At 41.9% G+C, this 15,133-nt stretch overlaps 1 protein-coding gene across 1 annotated transcript in view; it reads left to right on the top strand.

Moving 5' to 3' along the window:
• Positions 1–15,133, top strand: part of iqsec3a (IQ motif and Sec7 domain ArfGEF 3a) — a gene marked incomplete at both ends in the record, with an annotated part of 88,237 nt that overhangs the window by 52,025 nt on the left and 21,079 nt on the right. The window contains 2 exons of the mRNA XM_083906915.1: positions 3,523–4,781; positions 13,264–13,425. Of these exons, the coding sequence (XP_083763041.1) occupies positions 3,523–4,781; positions 13,264–13,425 (1,421 nt within the window). The remainder of the gene's footprint in view (positions 1–3,522; positions 4,782–13,263; positions 13,426–15,133) is intronic.

Here is a 15,133-nt window from a genome sequence, read left to right as displayed (position 1 = left end):
AACATCACCGTGTGTTTTTCACGCTTTATGCAACATTCTGTTCAAAAAGACTTCATCAGTTGGCCTGTAATTGCTGCTAATCTCTGCCAGAGTCATTGAAACGCCCCCCCGGGAATCAAATTTGGCCTCAATCCCTTCAAAGTGGAACATTCCATCGGGTGAAAAGTTTAATCCGGCAGCTCGAATTTACTCATAATTGTGCTTAAATGTGCACATGATGGACAAGTAATATTAGACTTCTTTTCTCTGACACGTTAAAGAGTTTTACAGCTTCCCTTAAAACTGCTGATGCAACAAAAAAAAAGAAGACACAGATTTGAGCAGGTTTAATGACATTGTTCAGTAAGTTCCTCCGGAGAACATTAAGAAAAGATGAATTTCGCTTAAAGTCGATATATTCCAACTTTATTAAGTGTCAAAATTTCTGCTGCTTTACACTCTTTTTCTTACACATGTTCACCATCACAATGAATCAGTACTTTGATTCTACAGATAAGAAAGAAAACACTGATATAAAAGAGGAAGTCGAAGACTGACTCTAATAATTTTTTATACATTTAAATAAATCTATTTAATTGAAATATAATAATAATAATGATGATAGAATGATTTAGTGAGGCAGTATCTTTCAAACTGAACATGGCTAAGTTATGCTAAGCTAAGCTTCCATACTTAAGTTATGCTAAACTGACCGTTTACATGATAAATATAGATATATATATAGTTAATTAAAGTTCAAGACGTAAAAGTACTAACTTGAACTTTACAAATCAAGTTTTGCCAAGAATGTAATGTCTTGTGTGAAGTAATGTGTCCATCATACAGCTTTAATTTTAGCTAAAGCACCAAGCTAAAGGCTACTTAGCGCTAAACGTGGTATTCGTCGTTGTAGTTTGTCCTAAAAGGTGAAAAAGAAGACAAAGGACATACAAATTGTGGTGCATGATTCTAAAAAAATGCTGTGTATTATTATACCTTTAGTTTTGAGACATTATCCCTTTATAAACAAAACATTTTCCAGAGAAATATACATTTCCTTAGAGCCTTTATGCTACCTTATTACTACTTCTTTTCCCACATACATACACTCTTGTGTATGTGATTTTTTTTCTTTGCACCTGTTCCTTTCCCAACCCTTTCCCCTCTCGTTCAGACGGGAACACGACGAGGTCAGCATGGTGCTAATCTGCCTGTCAAAATCGATGTCGAGACCATGGTAGAACAGACTGTCTGGTTCACAAACCACTGTGTCTCTGAATAATCTCTCTCCATCACGGCTCAGTGGAGTGATCAGTGGTACGTCTGATTGTGGGATAATAAAGGAGGCGAGTGGAGTAGAGGGGGGGTCAGAAGTCGGCGCTGACATGGGTCAAATAATCTCTTTCGTCACTACATCAAATCTCAGTAACAACCTCAACTGTTGTTTTGCCTGCAATCCACTGTGCTTCGTTTTTTGTTTATTATATTTATTATGAATTGGGTTTATCTATAACCTTTGCAGGTTATGCTAATGGTAATAAGTCACAAACAAGTTTGACGTAGTTGATTGGAAATAATCAGCAAATTAATTCAAATGTTACGTTCAAATCAATCGATCAATTCCCGTGCTGCACAGCATTTCCAACGCTCAAAATATAACCCAAAATGTTAAGTTGAAGTGAGTTGAAGATCCAGTACCTATGAGGCCTGATAGTTTTGCTTCACAGAGCACCAGAGCTAAAATGGGGCAAACCGTTCACCACGTGGCTGGGAAGATAAACATAAATAAATACGGTGCTCAAAATCAACAAGATAAAAAAAAATGTAATTGGATTGTTGACATATCTCCAGATTACATCTCTTCTCCATCACAATCCTTAACCTGGCGTTAAATCCTGTTTATTTTCCTTTGAATTCCTCTCCTTTGCCTGTTTTCTCCATCCGTCATTCCCTTAGCTTGTCACGGTCATGATGGCTTTAATTCCACGGTAATTCCATGGTAAGTGCATCAGATACACGGTTTGATGGCGAAGAAAAGCGAACATTTCATTCATTATCCCTGACCTGGGCTGACACGGAGGCAAAACGAGCTCACCTGACACAGTTAATCAAACACTGTCTCACTGACGGGGAACATTTTCTCACATCCAAGGGCACCTCTGCGTTGGAACGCATTGCCAAATTTGCACATTTGAGTAATGAGGTCAATCATATTAACTTATGTGCGTGTTGTTTGACTAGCAAACAAAAGCCGGACAGGTTGGACCAGTCTGCAGGAGCTGACAGTGACAGAGAAGTCACCGTCTGCAGATACAGTAAAAGCCCAAACCGTTCACAAACTCCCTTAATATTCTCAGCACATCTCACTCTGCTCACACAGGGCTTTGCAGTGAAATATAAATAAGTAAGAGCTGAGCAGAGTAGGTTAAGATATTCTGTGTCATTCCACTTTTTTTTAAAAAGAGCTTTGTATGATATTCCATTCGTGCAATGACAATCAGAGACGCTGTATTTAGTTGAAGTCACCACTTATCACCAAATTGCAAACCCTTTGCTAGAGTCCATGAGTGACATTGTCCAGGAAGATAAGCAGTTGAAAGTCAAATATACTGGGACCAAATTAATCCTCATATTTTTCACCCGACTACAACAATCCACCTCAATTCCTTAAAAGAACACACAATTATTTCTAATTTTCTCACGTACGCTACATTTTTCCATGTTCGTAATTGACAGAATGCAATAATGATATTCTTTCCAAGCTTGAACCTCCTCCTCACTCGTGCCCTAGATAAAGTTTTACAGTCTCACAGAATTATATTCATCGATTCAGCCTTGAATGAAAAGGATTTCATTCAAGGAGATAAGCTCTTTCCCGGCTCCTCCAAAGATACCCACATCATGATTGTTTTTCGGGAAACTCAAAAAGGTTTCGTCGAGTGTTTGAACTGCTGCCAGATGAGGATGGCAATATTACACTTCTATCTATTTCCCACAGCATTTGAGCAATATTTCACAGGCAAGATTAATCGCCTGTTCAGTTTCAGACGATTTGGAGTTCCATGGAGGGCCTCTCTGTGGAATTCAGAGAGATTATGAGTTCTATTTGTTCAGGAAATGAAAAGTTTGTCCAAATGCCAAGAGTGAGTCTTCTTTCTGTCAAACTGTGGCTTTGACCAAAGTGTCTAAATGTCCAGCTAATACACTTCAATACCATCTTGCAAAATAAAGCATCCAATTTAAGGATTTGATTTGGATGATGATAAAATAATTGCCTGCTCCTCCCATAAATTAGGACCTCACAACCACTTCCATCTCATGGAAACGGCATTTATTTTGTTGCCATTCAACTTGTACACAACATTCATGCAGCACAGTATGAGCAGAAGCCCCTTTGACAAATATAGTAGTGCTTGGTCGTACCCATTGACTTTTTCTTCCCCATATTCTTTCCTTCTCCCTGTTTAGACTGTTAAAATGTCTTTCATGTTAACTTCCCCCTATCTCATCGTCTCATTTTTATGTCCTTTCTCTATTTTCTAGATCGAAATGTTAGAGCACAAATACGGCGGCCACCTCATCTCCCGCCGCGCTGCCTGCAAGATTCAGACTGCCTTCCGCCAGTACCAGCTTAGCAAGAACTTCGAGAAGATCCGCAACTCGCTTCTGGAAAGTCGCCTGCCTCGACGCATTTCCCTCCGCAAAGTCCGCGTGCAGAACACCGAGGGTTTCTCCGCTGAACGGGCGCTGGCCGAAGGCTGCAACTTGGCAGGCATCCCTTTGGTGCGTTCGCCGTCTCTGCCTGCCACAGTCGGTGGCACCTTGACGGACCTGGAAGACTCGTTCACAGAACAGGTCCAGTCACTGGCAAAGTCCATCGATGATGCGCTCAGCAACTGGAGCCTGAAGACCATGTGTTCACTGCAAGAGGGCGGCACTTATCAGTTCACCGCTGATTCCTTCAGGAGAGCAGAGTTAGGAGATGCAGGAGAAGGAGGTGTCGGTGGCGTGGGCGAGTCGGAGATGACTCAAGGCCCCGCGGACCCGAGCGACCTGTCGAGAAGCGCGAGCAAGCTGATGATGGCGTTCCGAGACGTGACGGTAAAGATCGACAGCCAGAACTTCAGCGTTTCATCCTCGGTCTTGGAATCGTCCACTTCGGTCACTCTCGGCAGCTGCGTCCAGCAAGACGGCGCCTCCACCACCGTCACGTCCACCTCGACGATAAACATCCCACCAGTCTCCGGCCCTTCGCGAGAGCCCCCTCCTCCACCTGCAGATATCCCGGCTGAATCTATAGATCCCCCACCGCCGCCCCAAGAACCCCCTCCACCGCCAGAATTAGAGATCGAAGAATGTGAACAGGATATCGAATTCCCTGCTCCTCCTCCGAGCGAAGAAGAGCTAGGGGAGGAGGAGCAACCTCCCCTTACCCCTCTGGAAAAAATGGCCGCCTCTCAAACCCAGGAGAGGTTCATGGTGGTGGCACCGCCGCCCAGAGAACCGCCTCTCGCTCCTCCGCTACATGTAACATTGGGGAGCTCTCCTGCAGTAGAGTCCCTGGGGGTGAAGAGATGTGGCTCCGAGATGGCGGATAACAGCTCGGAGCAGATGAGCAGCAGCAGCGCGTCCACAGAAGCGCGCTCCACGTCCGAGGCCTCCACCAAGGAGGCTCTGCAGGCCATGATCCTCAGCCTACCGCGTTACCACTGTGAAAACCCTGCCAGCTGTAAGTCGCCCACGCTGTCCACCGATGTCATGCGGAAGCGCCTCTACCGCATCGGCCTCAACCTCTTCAACGTGTGAGTAGCCGCGGCGTTTTCACTCCTCTGTGTTTTGACAAAACGTTAATATAATTTTAAATCGGGGCTGTTTTGTGTTATAATTCCAGCATTATTGTTAACAGCTCAGCTATGATTAACTGCACTGGAATACATAATAATGGCCTGAAGAGATTTGTGCTTTTTTTGGCCCTGTAATTTGTTTTTCTTAATTAAGTTTTAGAAGAGTACAATGAGCTACTCCTGCTTTCACGCTTTCCAAAAAAAAAAAATGAATTCTGAATTTTTCGGAGTAGGTTTACACATTTATTTATCAACAAAACAAATTAAATCGGGAAACTTTCTGGCCTTTTGGAAATAATTGGGACTAATTTGCATTATTCCCCCAAAAAATTGGAGGTTGTGCCGTAAATCCACTTATGAGGGTGTTCAGTAATGTGATTGCTCGAACTTGTTAGGTTTCAAATGCATTGTGGTTTTGCTGCAAAATGATCTCACTTTGTGTTGAATGCAACAGAATGTAAAGACATTAGCAAGCGCTGCTCCACCTTGCAAATATGGCATACAGGACACCTGTGACCTCTATCTTCCTATCATATAACGCTTACTCCTACAGTTAAAGTTGCAGGATTTACACAGGTAAAGGGATCAGCTTGTCTTGCCTTGAGGGCATCAGAGTAGTTTGAGCAGCCACGTAAAAGGACAAACAGCGTATTACACGGGCTTGGTAATGTCTTGGCTCATCAGTGTGCTATGGGGCTGTTGCAGTAAATACAATTTCACTGCAATAAATAAAAAGTGGCTTAAAAGTGCAGTCTGCAATATTATTGATCCTACAGCTTATTTGACATTTTCGTCAGGTGTGGCGTCAGTATTTTTCCTGCTCGAGGTGCATCTTTAATGGTGCGGGTTTTTGATGTAAAAAGTGATACAAGCCTTTACCACTGCACACCAACCCAACATGTTTTTTTTCCTCAGGGCTTCGACGGTTGAGGGAAAATGTCGTGTTTTAAGAAGAGTCTTGTTTATACTCTGGGTTATTGTGAATTCAGGTCTTCTCGCTGCTTAGCGAAGAGTGACAAAGTCAGAAAACCAGATAAGAAATTCCTCTCCAGAGAAGGTGCATGGCGGTTTTTTATGTCAGCAAGGAAACGGTGTCACCATGGTGACAGCAGCAATCTGGGCCACTACTACTGATTGGATCTTTTTTTTTTTTTTTTTTTGGGGAGAAGCATTGAATCTTGGAGATGAGTTTTAAGAATCTTTAGTTAATTATGACCTCCAGTATGTTCTTTATTGACATGATCAATTATAAATGTGGACTCACAAAAACCCTGAAAGCCAATAATGTCCAATCATTTGGATTCCACCAAAAAACTGTGTAATCATTAACATTTCTGTATATTAACACATCTTAGATAAACTAATCAACTCAATGCCATGTTTTTGTTGAGAGATATTTGCAACAATTATTCTGGCTGCTACACAGCCACCAGCGAACTTGGAAGGTATTATTGAATTGCAAGATTTACCATATGCTCCCCTAGAGCAAACCCAAAAGGGCATAAATTCTTCAAATATTCAAATAAATGAGCTTGACTCACTCAGATATATTACTAGCTGGGCTCCAACGCTAGTTGGGTAACAATTAGGTGAAATACGTGAAGAATGGCAATGATCCACAAGGCCTAAAATTCTCATTAGTGATTCTGCTGTGAGTTGTGAATGTAATTAAAAGTTCCTTCAGCGCTGGGTGAACTGGCACCTGGGGAAATGGGATGAAAAATATGTTAACATTTCAATCCAACAAGGATTATTTTTTTTCCCCCTTTGTCCTTTTCACATCAACAACTTATATGGAAGCTCCGGCTCTATGTTCAAGGGAAAGAAAATATAGGTTGCGTCAAACTGGAGCTCATAAACACACGTGATGTGTTTTACTTGGAGTGAGAAGCTCTGCAGCTCTATGAATGTGCACAATAAAGCAGATTAAGTCTGACTCAGTGCCGGAGCAAGACACTGGAAATGGAACAAGTTGCTCATTCACAGTGCTTAAGGGAAGTTCATCTCAGCAGCCTGTACTGTTACGGTGTTTTCCACTTACAGTGAAAGTTGGGAACTGTGAGTTTACAGCACCTAATTGAGGAAGTCAGGAAAAAAACATCCCTGGGGTTTCGCCGTTGTTAGTGATACGACACTGTAGCAGTGCTCCACGGCTGACTCAATGCAACAAATAAGACAGAAATGGCAGTGTTATCTTTCCAAGTTTGAAATCTGACCAATCTACCAGTTGGACCTTCCAACTAAGAACTCTGCAAGCACCTTTATACTGGGACCTCCTGTTCCAGAACCATCACACACTCACAAACACACACAGAGAGACATTGAAATAAGAACAAGGTGAAATAAAACCAGAGGATGTAACGTTGTGAACATTTCTCCCCAAAGGATACAGCTGCAGTATCTTTACCCGTAAAAACATCAATCACAAGCAGGCAGTAAATAACCTACAACCTTGAGGTGAAAATATTACGATGTCACCATGTTTCAACACAAAAATAGTAGCACGTGTCCATCGTAAAATGAAGTTAAGGCAGCAACAGGAAGTGCCAAAATAAAAGTGAAAATGGCAAGATTTACAAAATAAAAGCAAAATTAGGACCTCAGATGTGGCAGTTATATTATGTGTGTACTGTCATTAAAGTATATTTTGTACATTGTCTTTGATATTTAAAACACGTTTGGAAAGGTTGCAGCTAAAATAATTTAAGTTTGGCGCTCAACTCGTACATCGACTGCATCCGTCATGTAGCTTCTTCATTTAATTACTTTTGGCAAATGATTTGATAGTGTCAGTCTGAGAGGCTTCAAAATAAAATTGGATGAAAGAAAAATGATTTATAAATTTGCTTGAATTTAATTGACACACTCCGTGTTTGATTATGGTTTTCTGCTACTTTAAAAAAACAAACAAAAAAAACCATATACCGACAGGTTCGATTCTCTTTCCTGTCTATATCTGCGATCACCTCTTCTCATTTGCCCGATCAAACACCCTGAAAGATAAGCTGACTTTTAATAAATTGCTACAAGGAAAGGGAGAACGAATAAAAAAAAATAAAAAATAAAAAAGTGGAGAGGGAGAGGGCAGTCACGCTTGAGGCTTATTAGTTCCACCAGTTCATATCCTCCCTCTAATACCTGCTCTGTTATATCCTTTGCATCTTAAACAGGGATGTTTGCTTTGGGCTAAAACTTGGATATTGCTTGATCATGCGGACAAAAAAGATTCACTCATACACGCACACACACACACACACACACACACACACACACACACACACACACACACACACACACACACACACACACACACACACACACACACACACACACACACACACGAGCGGTGAGGTAATGTAATACTTGAGTGTGTGTTAGTGTGTTGCAGCAGGTGGTCTATGTGCTGTCTTTGCAGGAAGAGGAGGAAGAAGAGGAAGAGGAGCAAAGTAAATTAAAGTGAAGAAGTTAGAAACTTTGTGTGCGTGTGTTCAAGCATAAAGTTAGCAGAGAAGAGGGAGTGAAAGAGAGAGAGAGAGAGAGAGAAAGTGACCACTTGATAAAGTTTCCACCTGGAGTGTGTGCCTGGAATGACGATGACTCGGCGATGTGAGGAGAGACTGTGATCCAGGGACACTGGACACTGCTTATATCCCACAAAGAGAGCTTCTAATCTTCAGCCAACGTTTAAGTTTAATTACTCACATTATTCTTATAACCAGACCTAGTTAGTTAGTTAGGCCTTTGTATTTCTTTCTGAACATAGGCCATTGTTTGCCTAGGGGATAGAAGGTTCCGACGCACCCTCTCCATATGGTTTTCAGTATGGGTCTTCATTGTCTCTTGAGCTTGCATGCCCTGTTTCCACCTCTCACCACGGGGGTTAGGGTTGGGTTTTGAGAAGTACTGTACAGTAAGTAAGTATAACCAGACCTGGTGTTCAATATAAAGAACTAGAACTTAGGATAAGACACACATTAGACGTCTTTCAAGGTTCCCTGGACTGGATGCACTCTCAATCTCAAGTCGTATCAGACCTGGCAGACCAGGTTCCATCATTGGTCGTCTCGCCCGATAATCAAAAATGGGAGCAATGATGACTTGGATTGACTCCTGGAGCTCGATCAGAACTCTAAAGAAGACAAGATACGAACACATGTGACATTATGGTGTTTTTCCCACTGTCTGTAAAAGTAAAAAACAGAGTTAAATAAGTTCACACAAGTCTGATTAAGTATATCAGCTAAAATAAAACAAAATCACTGAAGCCTTTGAAACTATTATATTTAAGTAAGCATTTCTACCACTTTTTGTGCACTACACCCTTAGAAATAAGGGTTCCAAAAGGGTTCTTCTACAAAGGCTGAGGTTCTACCTGAAACCATTTGCTTCTGAAAAACCCTTACTTTGGGAAAGGGTTCTTGGTAACACTAATGGTTCCTGTTAGAACCATTTTGATCTAGAGAACCCTTTAAAACCCCTTTCCTGAATAAAGGGTCTTAACAGGGTTCTTGGTTTAACCCTCCTAAAGGTTTATATATAAAAGGTTCTACCTGGAGCCAAAAAGGGTTCTCCTATGAGGACAAGCCGAAGAACCTTATATGGTTCTACTTAGCACTTTTATTTCTAAGAGTGTATAATCGTACTATCTGTACAACAGTGTGACTGTGAAGAGAGAAATCTGAATTTAAACTGTAATCAACAGATCAACAAGAGATCCTCATGAGGAAAAACCTGCGGCCAGGACAACACAGCTCTATAAAAAAAACCTCATATAAACAACGTGCATGCTTGTTTGTGCATGTCCACAGACCTTCTCTATATTAACAGTCCATCCTCAGGGCTAAATGACCCACTTTATAATTACAAACTCGGAAATCCAGATGGTGAACAGGAAGCATTTCTAATCTCTCTCACATTATAACCACACATCTGCTCCTGTTATTTAAAGGGCACGGTAAGACATGGAAATAATTATCATATCAAGAACCAGTTTCATTTAAAAAAAAAACCCTGTAGGAAAATCGTCTTCGTCACCCCCCGGTGTTGCTTATTCCTCCATTTGCCCTCGATTGTTCACGCTGTGCATCGTGTTCCTCGTGGCGAACAGACTGTAGACTCTATTAATGTGCGTTAATCCACATTCTGAAGAGAGGCACTATTCCTGTTGCTGCTCAAAAACCCTGCTCTTTTTATAGCTGCCGTTCTTTTATGTCGTCAGTCATAAAAAAAGTACAGGCCACGCTGGCTCTGCGCCACAGACAAGGTGAAGGATTAACCTCAAACATCAGACATCTTTTTCCATTACGTTTGTTGACACTTTAACTGACACAAAAATGTAAAGATTGCATACATACATTCTGCTGTAAAACGATACCTTGCAACAAAGGTGTCAACAATTAAAAAATAGTGTGATTAACGTTGATGTTGTCAACACTACAAGAACGCGATGAGAACTGCACATAGAAAACGAGAATGCGACGCCATAGCCGTGTCATTAAATTCTCCTCTCGATTGCCTCCTCAGCAAAAGCACACACTTGATGGACTAGAGCAAGGGTTCTCAAAGTTTTGATACCTGAGGGCCAGTTTAGGAACCCAACATTGGACTGAGGGCCGCCAAAGGAAAAAAACGGGAAAAAAAAACTGAAATAAATCCCATTTGTAATCATTTTAATGACCAGATTGCAGTTCTACAGTTTATAAGCGTTAATGTAATAACGCTTTATAATTTACTGGGTAATTACCCAGTATTTTGGCCATTGTTCTTACCTTATAATTACAGGTTAATACCATGTAACACATTTCTGTTACCATATATTTACTGTGTTAATAGCTAGTAATTGGGGGCTGTAGCTACCTGCTTATTACCAGCTTATAACCCAATAATACACTAAAATTCACCATAAAGAAACCAGGTAAATACCCAGAGTTTCTGTTTACACTTATTGGTCTGTATCCAGTAATGTCCAATAAATATTTAACAAGCTTAGTAGCTCCTGGATTAAAACTATCAACTGTAATTCATTGCGGGGGCCGCCAGAAATGTTTCTGCGGGCCACCATTGGCCCGCGGGCCGCACTTTGAGAACCAATGGACTAGAGCAACATTTTGCAGCAGCTGCGACAGCGACGCATGGGTGTTAATGATTCATGGTTTTGGAAGCGTTTACATTTACGCCACACAGTCGTGTGTTTCCTCTAAGAATCAATGCCTCACCGGTTATGTAAATGTAAACGGGAAACGGGTGCATGTGGTGAAATGTGCAACATGCAGTGCTGACACAGCTCCTGTCAGGACCATAAAAAACACAAGTGTGAGATCTGGATGACGCTGCACATCTGTCACATTACCGGTGACATAGAAGGAAGAAGAATTGACATAATAAGGAGAAATTTTATGATAGAATGAGAACATGAAAAACCATCAGAATGCAATCTGGTTTCAGACGCCGTCCTTTTCACACCTCTGCCCCTGCTCATTATCACGAATAATAATCACCATCTGTTTTTGGACAAACTCCCAAACAGGTGATTCTCTGCCAGATTTGCATCACCTGCAGCAGCAGAGTGTTCGGACACCGTCAAAACAGATGTTCTCAGCGAGCGTCCACCTCTGACCTGTGCTCGTCGTCCTTTCTCACGCTTCCCTTTTTTCCCCCGCACATCTGTCCCGTCTGTCTGGTTCTTTTTTTTCTCCCTCCAGCCTCCTTTATTCTCCCATTCTTCGCTGTGGCACTGTGTTACATAAAGGTTGTGATTTAAAGACTGTATAGGGAGAGCAGTAATGCAGCAGCTTCCCTCCCCCAGAGCAACTATCCTCTGTGTCTAATATATGGGGTTATAAATAGTTATGATATGACTCCCTTGTTCATAAATAAGTAACTTCTGCAGGGCTGAAAGCCATCGTCTGGGTAGGCAGGGCTGTGGTTTTTAAAAATGATTCATGGAAACCAATGGGATGGGACCATATTTTTGGAGGCATCGGCATAAAAATACATCTTTACCCAAGGAAAAGTGTACCTTTTATTGTTAGAAGAATTTTGCTCCCGGCAATGGTGATGTAGGGTTAATCACCGAGTTAAAATGTGATTCAAACAAACTCTTAGGGTGGTTGTTATTGTCGGCTCATTCACAGAGGTTCTGTAAAGTTTTTATTTGATGAAACAAATGAGCTGCCAGACTCGTGAAGAAAGCAGGAGGAGGAATGGATTCTCTGCTTTGTCCTTTTTTTCGCAAACAAATTATTTGCGATCTATTCCAGGACCATCGACCATCACTCCCAGTTAGGTGAACGTTATCGTCCCTGAGGGGAAATCTGCGGTGCAGCAAGAGTTCACATGGAAAAACATAAAACAACATCAAGAACAGCAACAATAAAAAAACAAAAAAAAAAAACACACACGCACACACACACACCTACTGCCAGGAAAGGAAGTTCATACCCAGTGCAATAACAAGAAATCATATTAAATTGAGATAGAAGAAGTAAAGAAAAAAGGGCAAATGCACTAGGCAGACAGATACAGTCAGTTCTGATTGCTATTAATCATCTCAATGGCTCTTTGAATAAAAGGAGGAGACAAGGAGACATGAAGTCTTTGAGTCCTCCTCACAACTGCCCTGAAATGGCGTCCAGAATATTTTTATTTGTTTTATTAAAGGTGCACTATGTAATAAATCTAAAGCAACTGGCCATAAAATCCTCCTAATATGTCACAGAGACTCAGGAATAATGTTCATATAACAAACAAATCTTTTGCAGACTGCAAATCATGTTTTGGCATGTGGCGCCACCTACCAATCATTAGAGTCTCAGCTGCCGAGCAAACACGGGTTGCCAGTTACGTCAGAAAACGAAACCTCAAAGACCTCGGTATTTTGAATTTGAGTGTAGTAACCGTTTTTGGCCACATTCTTACATATGGCGCCTTTAAGAATAAAACGAGGGGCGCTGTGCAACACACTAATCATTTTCAGTGAAATGTGTTCACGTACAAGATGTTTTGATATTGTCTCAAATATATCGAAATGTAACAAAACATAAAGATCTCTAACTCTTTAGATGAATTCTGTGCAGCACTGACCCACCTCAAACTTTGCCTCATGCTCGTCTTAGACCCAGTCCAACAAAGCCTACGATGGAGATTTGAGCTGAAAGTCTGTGCATACAAACAGGGATTCAGAGCTGCACCACAGATCCTCTGTATTCCGCTCTGTGTCGAGCTGTTTAGTAAATGTTGTAATTCAGCGTGGGCATGAATACAAATGAAGGCTCTCTGTGCAGGTTTTTCCCGCATCCAACCTATCGATTTACAGACATAGTTGTTTTCTGTTTATCACGTATTCAAATGTCCCGTAGCTTTATTACAGTAAATGAAGCCCACAATTGTAAAAGACCACAAACTCATATTCAATCTCATATCCGTCTTGTTTTTTTTGCAGAAACCCGGACAAGGGTCTTCAGTTCCTGATCTCACGAGGCTTCATCCCAGACACGCCCATCGGCGTGGCGCACTTCCTGCTGCAGAGGAAGGGCCTGAGTCGGCAGATGATCGGCGAGTTCCTCGGCAACAGCAAGAAGCCCTTCAACAGAGATGTACTCGAGTGAGTGGCACACAACATCTCTTCTTCGTCGCCTGTTCTAAGGCGCTATATATAGTGATCAGTCCTGCCGTTCAGAGTAAACAGCACTGGATCCTACATGAGGGTTTAAAAGAGCTACAGTCTATTATTAATTAACCCACACTGAGGTTATTTCTTGACATCAAAATCAAGGAGAATACAACATATTAAGAGATTCTCGTCTTGTGGTTTTGTCCTTAATTCCAGTATTCTTTGTTTGGAGCGCGGAAAGAGTGACACACACTCATGTGTGCATGTGTATGACATTTAAACGAGTGCATTTCCTGGTTGTTTTGTTCTCTGGTTCATGTTTGGACAGCTGCATAACTTTGCATCTTATTAAACAGACCAGATGATCATACAGATATCACACATTATCAACTAGATATTGGTGAGTTGGTGAAAAAATACGAGAGACTCTGAAGGAAAGTTCAACAAAAGCACTGGAAGATGTCTTTTGCAGGTGAATACTAGAAGCAGGAGGCACACAAAATCACTGGAGTGTCTAACTCCAGTGATAGTTAGGTCATAAAACTGGCAAGAGCAGTAAAAAGGCACTGAATAAACCCTCTGAAGGGCTTGAGAACTACAACTACCACACTGGACGGAAACTCTGTGGCACTGGCGTGCAGTCTGAGCTGGTTTATATAGGGGTAGGTGAGGAGTAGATTGGAGTCAGGTGTGTGGATTGCAGACAGGTGAGCCTCATTGCACCTCATTGAGAAAGTAGGTCAGCCCTGCCTCTGCCACTCTCCAGACATGCAGGAGAGGAAACAAGGAGAAAAAAAACATCCATACATCCATTTTCTACTGCTGTTCCCTCCACAACCACCCACTCTCACACCTATGGTCAATTTAGAGTGTCCAACTTGACCTAATCCCCAAATCTGCATGTTTTTTGGACTGTGGGAGGAAACCAGAGTACTAACCACTAAACCAACCGTGTGAAAAACCAACCAAACAAACAAAAAACCGCCCAAAAACTGGACCATCACATTATGTATCAAATAATAACCTTTGCATCAAATAACACAGTAGCTTTCAAAGATTTTCACCTTTTTATTTTTGAAATAACAGTTGATCCCAGGGGGGTTTGGAGAACAAGGACACATGCCACCTTCTGCTATTAGTCATCAAATAAATGTGTTGACACTCTCAACACATGCACATTCCTGCACACACACACACACACACACACACTTATACACGCGCACACGGTTCACCCTGTAATTTCCTTTCTAGGTCATTACACTGATTGTGGTTTATTTGCTTTGAAACTGCTTTCCCCTCCTCCTCCTCCTCCTCCTCCTCCTCCTCCTCTCTACGCTTATTTCCATCTCCTGTAACACAGTCCTGACTGTATTCACCAGTTACCTCTACGTTTGCATACCGAACCAGAGGAAAACGCTGCAAATCTGTCTCCGAGTTATCAAACCGAGAACACTTTTAGTCTCTGAGAGGTTGGACGAACGCACGAACGTGTCACTTTACAAAGCTGTTGGCACCAGGTGATCGTCGTTTAAGACACAGATGCTCTTGCTGGGCGAACCAGTCGTGTCATTATTGCGGGTACAGTGTCGTGCTTCAGAGCACACTCTATATTCGTAGACGTTGGGATAAACGCACACGCTCTCTCGATTGTCCTAAAGAGTCGTCGCACAGCAGCACTCGTGGTGTAGTAGTGATGTTG

The sequence above is a fragment of the Microchirus variegatus genome (genome assembly GCF_963457635.1).
Source record: "Microchirus variegatus genome assembly, chromosome: 20".
Taxonomy (NCBI): domain Eukaryota; kingdom Metazoa; phylum Chordata; class Actinopteri; order Pleuronectiformes; family Soleidae; genus Microchirus; species Microchirus variegatus.
The sequence above is the reverse complement of the archived record's forward strand: the minus strand, read 5'-3'. Positions and strand labels throughout refer to the sequence as shown.